General features: G+C 33.2%; 1 protein-coding gene across 1 annotated transcript; it reads right to left on the bottom strand.

Moving 5' to 3' along the window:
• Positions 1–5,617: 5,617 nt before the first annotated feature.
• On the bottom strand, positions 5,618–11,556 carry LOC105340881 (transmembrane protein 33). Its single transcript, XM_011447129.4, has 8 exons — positions 11,388–11,556; positions 10,417–10,522; positions 9,454–9,548; positions 9,157–9,341; positions 8,593–8,660; positions 8,138–8,271; positions 7,962–8,045; positions 5,618–6,113 (listed from the first exon to the last, which is right to left on the bottom strand). The coding sequence occupies exons 2-8, from the start codon at positions 10,519–10,521 to the stop codon at positions 5,981–5,983; spliced, it is 804 nt and encodes a 267-aa protein (XP_011445431.3). The 5' UTR covers position 10,522; positions 11,388–11,556; the 3' UTR covers positions 5,618–5,980.
• Positions 11,557–11,853: the final 297 nt, after the last annotated feature.

Below are 11,853 nucleotides of genomic sequence, written 5' to 3'. Positions count from 1 at the left end.
TCGCAGCGCTGCGCTTACCACGTATTCCTTCACACTACAGCAATGGGGATAAATAAAAGTGAACAATGTTATCTAGTTTTTTGGTTGTCGGACATTAATGTGGCGCATTTCGCGTTGTCTCTCTCATCTCCTAGATACCACAGTGATGGCAAAAAACAAACCCTTGTCGTCTCTTGATTTTTGAGCTAGTTTAATGAAAAGTCATTGCACATCCTTGAAATATGGAAGACTTAATTAGGCCGTTAGTAAATGACACATGACTCGTACATAACATCTTATTGGTGTGTAGAAACGATTTAAACAATTTCAACACGAAGTTTTGGTTTCTTTATTGGGAAGTTTTCAACTTGTATTTGTGATCATATGGGGGTCAGTAGTTCGTGTTTACACATTTCAGAAATAGAGTTGTGCCTTTGCACTAGAGCGGAGGCGATTTATCAATTGAACATGCCCAAATACCAAAACAAATACGAGAATTGTACATTTCGTCTTCAGGTGAAAGAGCTTTGTCTTACAAGAACCCCGAGCAAGCGTGACCCGATAGTTTTGATTTTTCTTTGATGTTCACTTAAATCGATGTTTTAAATTCAGTAAATATTTTCGAAGAAATAAAGTATCCCCGAGTTACAGGGTATTTCAATGAGAAGAGAAGTAAGAGACGTTTTTTTTTTATTCGTTGGTTATCTAGATCTGTAACTGGAAAACAAACAAAGCGGCATGCAGAAGAAGGACTCAATAGACAATTTACTTTAAAGAAATCTAAATGTCTCTTGCAAATGTCTATCTGAAGTATTTGTTTCGATGAAATGAAATGCTTAACTCTGTAGAAATGAAAACACATCTAGAATTTATCAAATATTTGTCAGATTATATCATCTATGTGGCACCCGAAATAATGAAAGTCAAAAACATTCCTGACTTCTCAGTCATCTAAACGTGCTTTATTTGCCATTTGAAGATCGCAACCAACGACATTCAATTGTTTAAAACTATTTTGAAACTAAGAACTGTATTAGATGAAAACTTTTGAAGATCCAAGGTCTTTCATATCAAACTGTTCAACGTTTTAATTTCATTTGTTTTGGAGTTGTTGATGTTGTTGTTCTTGATGATGATGATGATGACGACGATGATGATGATGATCAATTTGTTATTTATGTTGTTCTTGATGATGATGATGATGATGATGATGATGATGATGATGATGATGATCATCATCATCATCATCATTATGATGAAGATTACGATAATGACTGCTGTGGTTTTTGGCACAGGAAACAGTGATGAGATCAATTCCATTGGTGATGACGATGGTGTTATGGACTACAATGATAACTAGGTGACGATAAAAATGACTGAATAGCTATTACAATTTCTGTAGGAAACAAGTAGAATTTGGGAGGACAGTTCTTAAAACATCATTAAAAATATTAAATATGTAATATTAAATGTATACACTTATATTGTTGAGTTATCTCTCTTTCCAGGAGGTCACGCCTTGCACCATAATTGTTCTTGAATGTAAAACACTCGAAGAACTCATATATTAAACTTTGATGAGCGTTGGAGAACAATTGAAATTTTTGAATTACAAAACATCGAAATGCTTATTACAACAATTCGACGAGCAATATACATAAACGTGTAGTTGAAATATTGTGGAATTATTTTTCCGGTTTCCTTGATCATTAATATCAACAAACTTTGAAATCGGAAATACCTATTGTTTTCGTTGAAAATGAGCATTTGATAAATGAATACAGTTAATTTCTCTGATGAGTTTATAATTATATGACGACGAGGAACTATTTGTGATTGCAATGACTTCAAAAACTCATGCAACATGGATTTGTCTGAAAAAATGAGTTAATGTATATCTTTGGAAACAACCTTCTGGTATATCCAAACGACAAAAGTATACGCTAGATGGTCGTAAGAAAATAAAATTATTAGAAACTCAATCGAGTTTCGGAATGGCTTAAAGCAGCACTCAAGGAAACTCGTTTTACATTGGGTGCTTGCGTAGAATTTAATAAAGCTAAGGCGTTAATTTTTCTCCATTCTTGGGCCGACTAATTAATCACAACGCGTGACCAATTATTTAAAAGTGAACAGGTGGCTGGGAAACAGATAAAGAGAGGCTATAGAACAATATCATATCTAAATTTATAACGGAACGAAATCAGCACCCCGTTTGCTAGAACAGTCCGTAGGAATTCGGGTGACATTTGCGTTTCGTGTTTTTTCATTCGAGCCCTTGGTGACAGTTTCAAAAATATTTGGAAATCTTGTTTTTTTCTTCAATTATGTATGTCGTATTGTTTTGGTCCTGTGTAATTTTAACCGATTCCAATACATTCGCTGATTGAATTGCAAGCGACACCAGCTCTGGAATCTGAAAAGAACTATTGATGCGCCTGTATCCATTTTTGTTAATTCATTAATGATCTATTGCTTCTATCCAATTTCGTTTCAAATAGAAGAACGTGAAATTTCAAACGTGTTATACCATTGCAAAAATATTTCGGAGATATTTTTTTCGTGCGAGAAATGACGAACCCGATCTCCTTCCAGCAATCGTCGCGTTTGCTTGTTTTGGTAATTGTTTCAAGGTGTCGGAAAAGTAAACTCACAAATTGGTTGTGATGGAGTTTGGATTGATTTATACGGTTTATTTGGACGTTGATTGGTCATTACTTCGTAATGAAACGTCTAACGTCGGGGAATCGAATCCCGCCATGATAAGATAAATTCATTTCTGACCATTGTCCATTTGGATTGTATTACGCGCAAATCACGACTCCTCCATAAAAGCGCGATTTGCTCATGATTAGTTAGGTTCCCTTGCAATTTATAAGACGAGCTGCGATTGGTTCTCCTAAACTACTATGATGGGGCGAGAGTCCAGAGAAAAAGAATAAGTGTGTTGAATGTGTGATGTTTCAAAAAGACTGAGAGATACTTTAAAACCTTTATTAAAAATATTATATGCAAACATACATACATGTACATGTATTTGTTAACATGCAACAGGCATTGATATCACAATAAAACGCGATTTAAACAGGTGTCAAACGAGGTAAAATGTATACCAGGGAAAATTGTGTGTGTACCTTTAGAATACAATGCTTTTAAAGATATTGATACTTCAATAAAATAATATCATCCATTTAATCCCATATGTCAGTATGTGCTAGTAAAATAGTTTATGTTTTTGAGTAATCCGGCGCTTTCAAACCTTAATGAGTTTGAAGAGGCAACAATTTTCAATGTTCATAATAATTAACAAAAAACAATACTTTCCCTTTTATTTGTTTGTTAATTAGTTCTGCGTGCTGATTGCGGATATCGAACAAAAGTGTGACCAACAGTTCGAAAATTGCTTTCACGTGTCCAAATTAAGCTTTGTAAAAAATTTAGCTGAATAATCAACACAGAGCTATACGAAAATCGCGACAAGACGAACCATTCAAAATGAAAAAAATACCGTATTCGAAATTAGCTATGATTTCGATATTTTTAACATGATATATTACTAAATTTATTTCTTATAACGAATACTATCCGCAAATATTAGTCAATTCATCTATTCCCCACATTAAAAATTCTGGGAATATTCAAGTGTATATCACTGTTGTTAAATTGTCAGTTAAGTACTAGAAGAACCTGTTAAATGTTCATCTCTTAAAGTGTTTCATTGTCTGGCCCTTAGGAGCACTGCTAAATGAGACATAAATTTGTAATTGGGATTTTTTAGAATAAATAACCCCGTTTACTTCTTCATTGTAAATTTGGTTAACACTTATTTTGCGCATACCAGGGAAATAGACCAAAAAACAAGGAATGACCCAAAAGAAAACCCCCCAATGATATATTTCCAAAATACTTGAAACATTGTCATGAAAATGATTATATACAGAATCATTCGCATTAGATATGAGAGGTGTCCTTCTTTCTGACATTCTTAAGTAGATTTCATTGTTTCAAAAAATCATTTTAAAAAGAATATGCCAGAGAAGACAAAATGCCCCTGGGGGTGACATTGACATTTGCACATACCCCAACAGTTTTAAGCGAGCGTAGAAACGACTTATTCCCGACTATGTGTTCATTTTGTTAAATCTCATTGTTAAGGAAGTTGAATTAGAAGGTTTTTTGAATGAAACAAAAAAAAACTAAAAAAATTAAGGGTAATTTCATGTTGTAGCAGGTTGCCTATAATCCATAATGGAATGATATATTAGACGAAATTCACTTTATATCGTAGATGCTATTTAATATGTATTCCCTGAGCAATATGGATGCTTTCCTTTGTCTTTATTTTTTTTTTTTGGGGGGGGGGGGGGGGGTGGGGGGTGGGGGCCGGAGGAAAAGTGGGGGGGGGGTCGAATTATCTTTATAATAATGCACGTTATTAAACACCTATTCGTATACATTGTTTTAAAATCATCTTTAGAGAGAATCTGCTATAACGCAAGAAAGATAACTCTTAGACTTTATCTGGAATAAAAGATACCGCGTATTGAAAAACTGTCCAATTTTTTTTTCATTTGTGTCATTCTATATATGCCTTGTTAGTTGACAATCCTTATTTATATCATATATACATGTACATGTATTTGATATTCATGTGACTTTCCCCAACCTATATCCCACCCCTCTCTGCTCGAACGAAATGATTTAGGGAGGGTTTTCAAGAGTAATTTGTTAAATGTAAAATCAAACCTCCTTTCTTTTTCGTGACGTAATTTTTTCCGGCTTCAACCCCAATTACAATTAAACGACACACGACATGTATCTATATTTGTACATACATGCAGTACAAAGTTTTGATACTATGTGTTAATGATGCTCAGGCGTGAGTCTGTATTAATTGATTAAATAGTCTATATTAAACCAGGGACGTATAATTATCAACTGTTGTATACGACTCCGATTAATACAACTGGTATTATAGGAAGAAATTAATAAAAGATACCTTTGTTTAGGGAAATTAAAAAAAAAGAAGATAAAAACATAAATTGTCATGTGTTTTCAAAAAGCAGCCGCGTCAACTTAGTGTAAGTAACAGATACAAGTAAATGGTTCATATTGGTACAAGTATGAATCTGACAAATCATCAGACTATTAAAAGTTCATTTGCTTCTTCGAACACTATCCAATTCGCATCTAAATATTGAAATCATTGAATACACATATACATGTATGTACCAAACTAAAGAAAAATCCAGAAAATATTTTTTTTATGTTTTATTGAAAATAAAAAAATCACACACATAGAAAATTACCATACAAAGAGATGAAAAAAAATTAAAGAAACAAGACAGAAATGTTTCCACAAGTTTAGATTACTCTAATATTAATTATTATAAAATTTATAATAAAACTTATATAATCATTAATACAAGCAAATTGGCATCCCACACTATTCAAGTATGAATTTTTTTACTTTCAATTTCAATCTAATTTTGATATGCATTTTATGACAGTTTACACGAAGGTTTGGTCCTAAAATGGGATGCAAACAAATATATTTTGGATGCCAACACTACCTCAATATACGTGTATTTTAAAAATTCATCACTTTGTATCTCGTGACACAGGAACTACTCTGACACCAAAATAAAGTAAATTTTATATGAAATTTCATTTCAGCCATGCAATAATTTACTGTTTAAATATAAACTACCCATTATTATTTTTCATTTTTTTTTTGTCATTGAAAAAGACAGTGTTGAACTGTTCATCAGTTGTAATATAAGAACCAAGGCTACCAAAAGTGACCTATAAACATACTGACACTACAGTCAAATCTGCATTAAATCAATGCCTCTGAGTAAAATTAAATTTAGAACACTAAGATGTTTTTCTGTTTTATAACATTGAGATCTTCTCCCCACATCAACCTGCAGTCTCTCTGTATCACAATCAGCACAATTCACCACAGACACACAGACAATGACTAGGGGTCAGTGAGGGGTCACTGAGGGAATGGGGGGGACAAGCGGGAGATGAATGCTATGGCCTTCAGACAGGCGGTCCTGATGATCCCCGGGCAGCTGGGCGTGGCAGTGAAGTGTTCAACGGTCATTCTCATCTCCGTAAATAATGTCCTGAGATCAAAGAGGATTCAAGATACAGAATTTCTGGTTGCATTTTCATTCTCAATACATTTAATTTTTAAACACATTTTGACTGATCAAAAAACCCCCAAGGTTATTTGAACTAAGCACCAGTATAAACATGCTTAACTAAAATTATTAGAGTACTGCTAGAGAAAAACGAGTTGTTTGTAAAACACGTATGCCCCCCTTCTTTTGAAACATCTGCGAAGAAAATAAACAGAAACTCCAAATAATTGAAATTTTTATAAGTCCAAGGCGCATATCGGTAACTCTGTCAAAACTTGGTCAATCGCACCCATAATTACACTTGACCTAGATATTATCTTGATAAACATGTATACTAAATTTCATTTCAATATGTGCATCCTCTGCAAAGAAAATGAACAGAAACTGCAATAATTGGAATTTTTCTACATCAAGAGGGTATAACTCTGTATAAAATTGTTGATCGTATCCAACATCTAACTTGACCTAGATATTATCATGATAAACCTGTATACCAAATTTCATTACAATATATGCATCCTATGCAAAGAAAATGAGCCAAAACTGCAAATAATTGGAATTTTTCTACGTCAAAGAGGCACAACTCTGTCAAAATTGCTTGATTGTACCCAATATCGAACTTGAACTAGATATTATCATGATTAACCTGTATACCAAATTTCATATCAATATATTCATCCTCTTTCAAGAAAATGAATGGAAACTGTTGGTGGACCGACCGACTGACAGCAGCAAAGCAATATGCCCTCCCGTCTTTGAGAGGGGGGTGGGGGGGGGGGCATAAAAACGTGCCCTACCTGCCCCTCAATTCATTTCACAGATTGTTTTTTGGGTAAGTTTAGTGAAATTTAGATATTGATTATAAATATTAAATTTATTATTATTATTACTATTGAAAATTGTCCTATCAATCGGGAAGTATTTCTTTGTTTAAATCTATTGAATTAACTTTGGAATATGGAGGTGTTAAAAAAAAAATTTAAAAACCCAAGACCTTTGGAATATTGATAGACCCTCTCCCCCTGAATGTGACTAAAGTAAAATTTACTCTGAAGTTTGCCACCCTGTACATGCCAAGTAGGTTTCAATCAATCAATTCTCAAAAGCATTAAAAAATACAGTAAACAGAGTGGGACAAACTATTTGACTAAAAGAAGGTCTGACAGAGAGGAAACATGTAGCTCCCTCTCGTTACACTGTTAGGGGACCCATCAATATTCATTGTAAATTTCTTTTATTTGAAATTAAAAAAAAAATGGGCCTAAAAAATCAAAGCAAAATGTACCAAGTAGTCAAAGGTCTACATTGTAACTGATGCAGAGCTTAAGGTCAGACGACACGTTCCTCAATTTTAGATAACTTTTTCCAGGAATATGTTAATGGTCTACTACTACTTTGACAAGCCTTCTTGCAAAAAATTAGGGTACCTTACCAGGCATTTCTGCAAAATACTAGAGTATGCAATTTCCTATATAATCTTCTTGAAAATACACTTGAATTGCTGATATAAAAATAAATACATCAACACCACAGCATAATTCACTATAATAGAACTATATCTCCACCGGGGCGGGGCTTTGAACTCCCGACCTCTAGAACCTATACGCCTTTGGCAGTGGGAGGCCACGGTTCTAACCACTCGACCATCTAGACACATAACCATATCCAAGTAAATTTTAATCATTTTTAAAGTAATTATAAAATTAATTTTTTTATTGGAACTCTTTATTACGAGAAGATACAAAAAACATTCTCGAGGAACGTGTCGTCTGACCTTAAGTTTCTAAATAAGACAAGCTGTTATACAATCACTGATAACTGCCCACTAACCTGCAGTATGGATTTCTTCTGGAGGTGTATCTCAGGGATAAAAATTTGTAGTATACAAAGGGTAGGAAAAAGCTACACTTTCCTCTGAAATGAAAAGCATAGGTTGAACAACATGAAACACATTAATGCAAGGGAAAGAACTCTTGGTCAGATCACTCAGTAACATGTACACTCACGCAAACATCATGAATATGATTGCTGGCATGATGAAGATTTCTGTGCACGCGATGAATCGCAGTATGTTGATTTGTTGGAGTTGAAGTTTGTCAATCAATTTACGTATGAATTGTAAAGAATCTGGTCCCATCACCTGTAAATATTGCACATGTATTCCGTTACACAGTACCTTCTCAAGTAAACAAAAAGAATTAGCTAAATGTAAATTCCTTTTTTTTCACGAGTACTTAATTCCACAATTCAACCGTTTTGCATCAAATCGCGAGAATATGAAATTGCAAACACCGATTTTTATCATAGTTTATATTAAGTTTACATCTGTCAGAAAAATAAAAGTGAGATGTGCCTCTCGCAATTTTCCATGGATATTAATTCCTCGCGTTTTATTAGGAATTTACAGTATGTAAGTTGTTTTCTAGAGAATATATAAACTACATTTATTTTTATTACTTACATTAAGTATATTTTTGGTGTAGTTACAAGCATGTAGGAGAGCAAACAGGAACACTGGAATTACAGCCACTGTTTACAGTCAAGGAAAGCTCATTCAAAGTTTCAAGCTTCACAAACAAGTTACCTCCATACATCATGTGTAGTGGCATATACAACATAAGTAAATCTAATGCCTGCACTTCAATAAGTTTGGAAAGTACCAAAATTTCACACGTGAAAAACTCTGTCGATCTTTGAATATATTAATCAAAGGAACTCTTTAGATTATATTGTCTTACTAATAGACATACTGGTACCTTTCATGTTATGATTAATCAAAATTTGCAACAGAGAAAACTAGCTGCCTTAACCCACACTTGTGTAATATATTTCAAAGTCCATTCAGATGGCAACTCAGAATAAAAAAAACCCTACTTTTTCAATAATTTTGCCACTGAATAGTTACCAGTATACCCTTTCTAAAGCTCATCTCCATTGTTTAAAATGTAGGTTTAACACACAATATCTAAGACATAATAGTTATAAGAATGTTCAAATACGAATGCAATGCGAATTGAGAGGATACTTGTGATGGGGTAACCATTCATGAAAATAAGAGAGAACATGAGATAATGACAGCTGTCCTCCAGGAACAACAGGCCGAAGAACTCCCGACTCAGCTGGAAGTGAGGCAGTCGTTGGTGAAGTCGCAGCGCACTGGTCGCCGCATTGCTGATCAGCGCCCTCTGGTAAAAGCCGTATGGATTTCCTCTTCAAATGAAAATATATTCAAAAAATTCATAAGACTGTGAAATATTTTGGCAATGTAAAGGTTTATATAAACTTGAAAGTAATGTTTTCATTATTATTGATTTGCACTCACCCAAGGATTGGAAAAATGAAGAGAAAACTACAGACAACTGTAAATATTCTTGTCAGCCATAGGGCTGCTTCAACTTTGTTGGACAGCATGAAATTCTGCATTAGAAAAAATATGGTTTTACTGTGAAAGTTGTGAACAAATCTATATAAATCTAGTCTAATCTTTCTTCATGAATATTTTTTTAATTCAACAAGAAAAATCAACTCTCTTGATTAATAAAACATCATCTGTTTGATTTACATATAATTCATAATTTCTTTAAAAAATATCAAATAAAGCATGTAGGATAATCATATCAATTGAATATCTACTACAAACATGGAAGTGAATACTGTTGAATAATGAAATTAAATTGAAGTTTAATTTATATACCGGTACACACATTTATTTCCAAAATATTAGAGCAATATTAATAACATTTACTGTTCCTGGCTAATATTTTGGAAATTAATATATGTGACACATATATAAACCAGTTCTATTTTGGGGTGATTTATCATGCCATCATGAGAGTAAAATTACAAAATGTCTAGAAGAAATAGTATTCTCAATTATTACAGGTATTCTCTTTGTTCAATACCTTAGTTGTTATACATACAAAAGAAATTGAGAGTCCCTGTTTCTACCAGGTAACTCTGTCTTTTAATTGTTGTTAAATATGAGTACTCTTAAGGCTGTTCTGAGAATTTCCAAATGATTTAAAGATGTCAGATTTTCCTCAATTTAATTTCCATATGAATTAAATATCATTTTGTCAGAAAAATAAAAGAAGAAAAATTTCAGAGGCCAAATCCTTAAATTTTTTCTTTGCATCTGATAAATTTCAAATGCTCCTTCAACTGCTAGCATGTCTAGGTTTGTGTATTTTTTACTTCAAGTAAATTGTGAAGGAAAAGAAACCTAAGACATATTATAAAGAGAGGTCAATCAAGGCCTGTGTCTGCAGGGAGATCGAGTCCTTACCAAGACTGTATTTGGTCGTTGTGTTCCTCCATTAGCCTGCGTGTTACCACTGGTACCACTGTCATTACCTGCATTAGAGTCACCTCCAGCACTGTTGTCACTCATTCTGTCAAAGATAAAGAATATCACATACAGGTGTTATCTTATTCTTATATAGTTACATAAGGAAGGGAAACATATTGGGTAAAACATGGAATGCAAGCAGAGGTACCCACATTTTAATCAATACATGTATATTGATATAAATAGAAATATGCCATACCAGCCTTACATCTAGATAAGAGCAATATGCTGTATAAATACATCTGATATGTTTATATACACTGATTTACGTGTATATTTAAAACTTGCATTTGACCTATTCTCGCCAAGGACCATTTCTCGCCTGTGCTTTGTTACATCATTTTATTGACACATATTATATATAACATTTTTAAGGCACTAACAAGAAATAGTACTCACGAGAAATGGTTGAACACTGGAATAGATTCAATGATTTGAATAGGATATTTTTAATTCTATTCATACATCAATATACTGATAAAAAGTCGGACCACTGTGATGCAAGTGTAACTATATGCAATATATGACTTCTTCATCAATTTAGTATTTCAATTTCTGCTTGACTTTAAACGGTATTCAGAAATCATTACTCTTTAATAATAGAAACATTTTAATAACAGAAACACATGAAACTATTGTTTTGGATTTTAAATGGCTGTACACTCTTCGAGGTTATATATAAAATAATAGAATACATCAACTGCATACACCACTTAGCAGTGATATCCAAGAGGCAAATCATGTCTGCATTTACGATATTTCAAATACTTTTGTAATAATAAATTACAGATGTTCATTGTTAAAATACACATGTGTATCAAGCCGTAAACCTACATCCTCAATCTTTAATCGACAGGATCATGTTCACTGTGATGTTAATTCAATCAAAACAAATCAATATTAATCACCTTAATAAATAGAGGAATGGTCCTTTCTCAAAGGTAGAAATATTCTCTCCTCTTCAAAATACAAAGAGAAAGACGGGTTAATTCTAGGTTACAATGCAAAATACAAGTGACGAGAGTCGGTGAGTGAGGATGAATTTGCAAACGGTTTTTGGTTTCCAATCCACTGAAGAGTTCCTCTTCCGCCACATTGCAGGAGTTGTCTTTCTTTTCACGCTAAACAAAGACCCTCACAAGGGAAGAACTAACTGTTCTCAATCTGGAGACCGTATTTTGTATGTTTATAGATTATAAGAGATATTTTTATAAAGGGTAGACTATCCAGTGTCTGTGATCATCATCCATATTTTGCGGATTAATTTTGTTTAGAAAATGTGACAAACTAAATGACATTTTAATTCTTTCGGATTTAGATTGCAATAACACGTAGATAAAACACTGATATTGTTATAATTTTTTGCAACATTAA

The sequence above is a fragment of the Magallana gigas genome, chromosome 2 (assembly GCF_963853765.1).
Source record: "Magallana gigas chromosome 2, xbMagGiga1.1, whole genome shotgun sequence".
NCBI classification, from domain to species: Eukaryota; Metazoa; Mollusca; class Bivalvia; order Ostreida; family Ostreidae; genus Magallana; species Magallana gigas.
Note: the sequence above shows the minus strand (reverse complement) of the source record. Positions and strands in the feature narration are given on the sequence as shown.

Excerpts from the sequence above, each read along its gene's own strand:
- LOC105340881 (XM_011447129.4), bottom strand. The coding sequence starts at position 10,521 with ATGAGTGACAACAGTGCTGGAGGTGACTCTAATGCAGGTAATGACAGT. Across the intron at positions 8,661-9,156 it reads GAATGGTTACCCCATCACAA|TGGCTGTAATTCCAGTGTTC; the intron begins GTATCCTCTCAA and ends GACTGTAAACAG. Across the intron at positions 6,114-7,961 it reads AGAAGAAATCCATACTGCAG|GACATTATTTACGGAGATGA; the intron begins GTTAGTGGGCAG and ends CTTTGATCTCAG.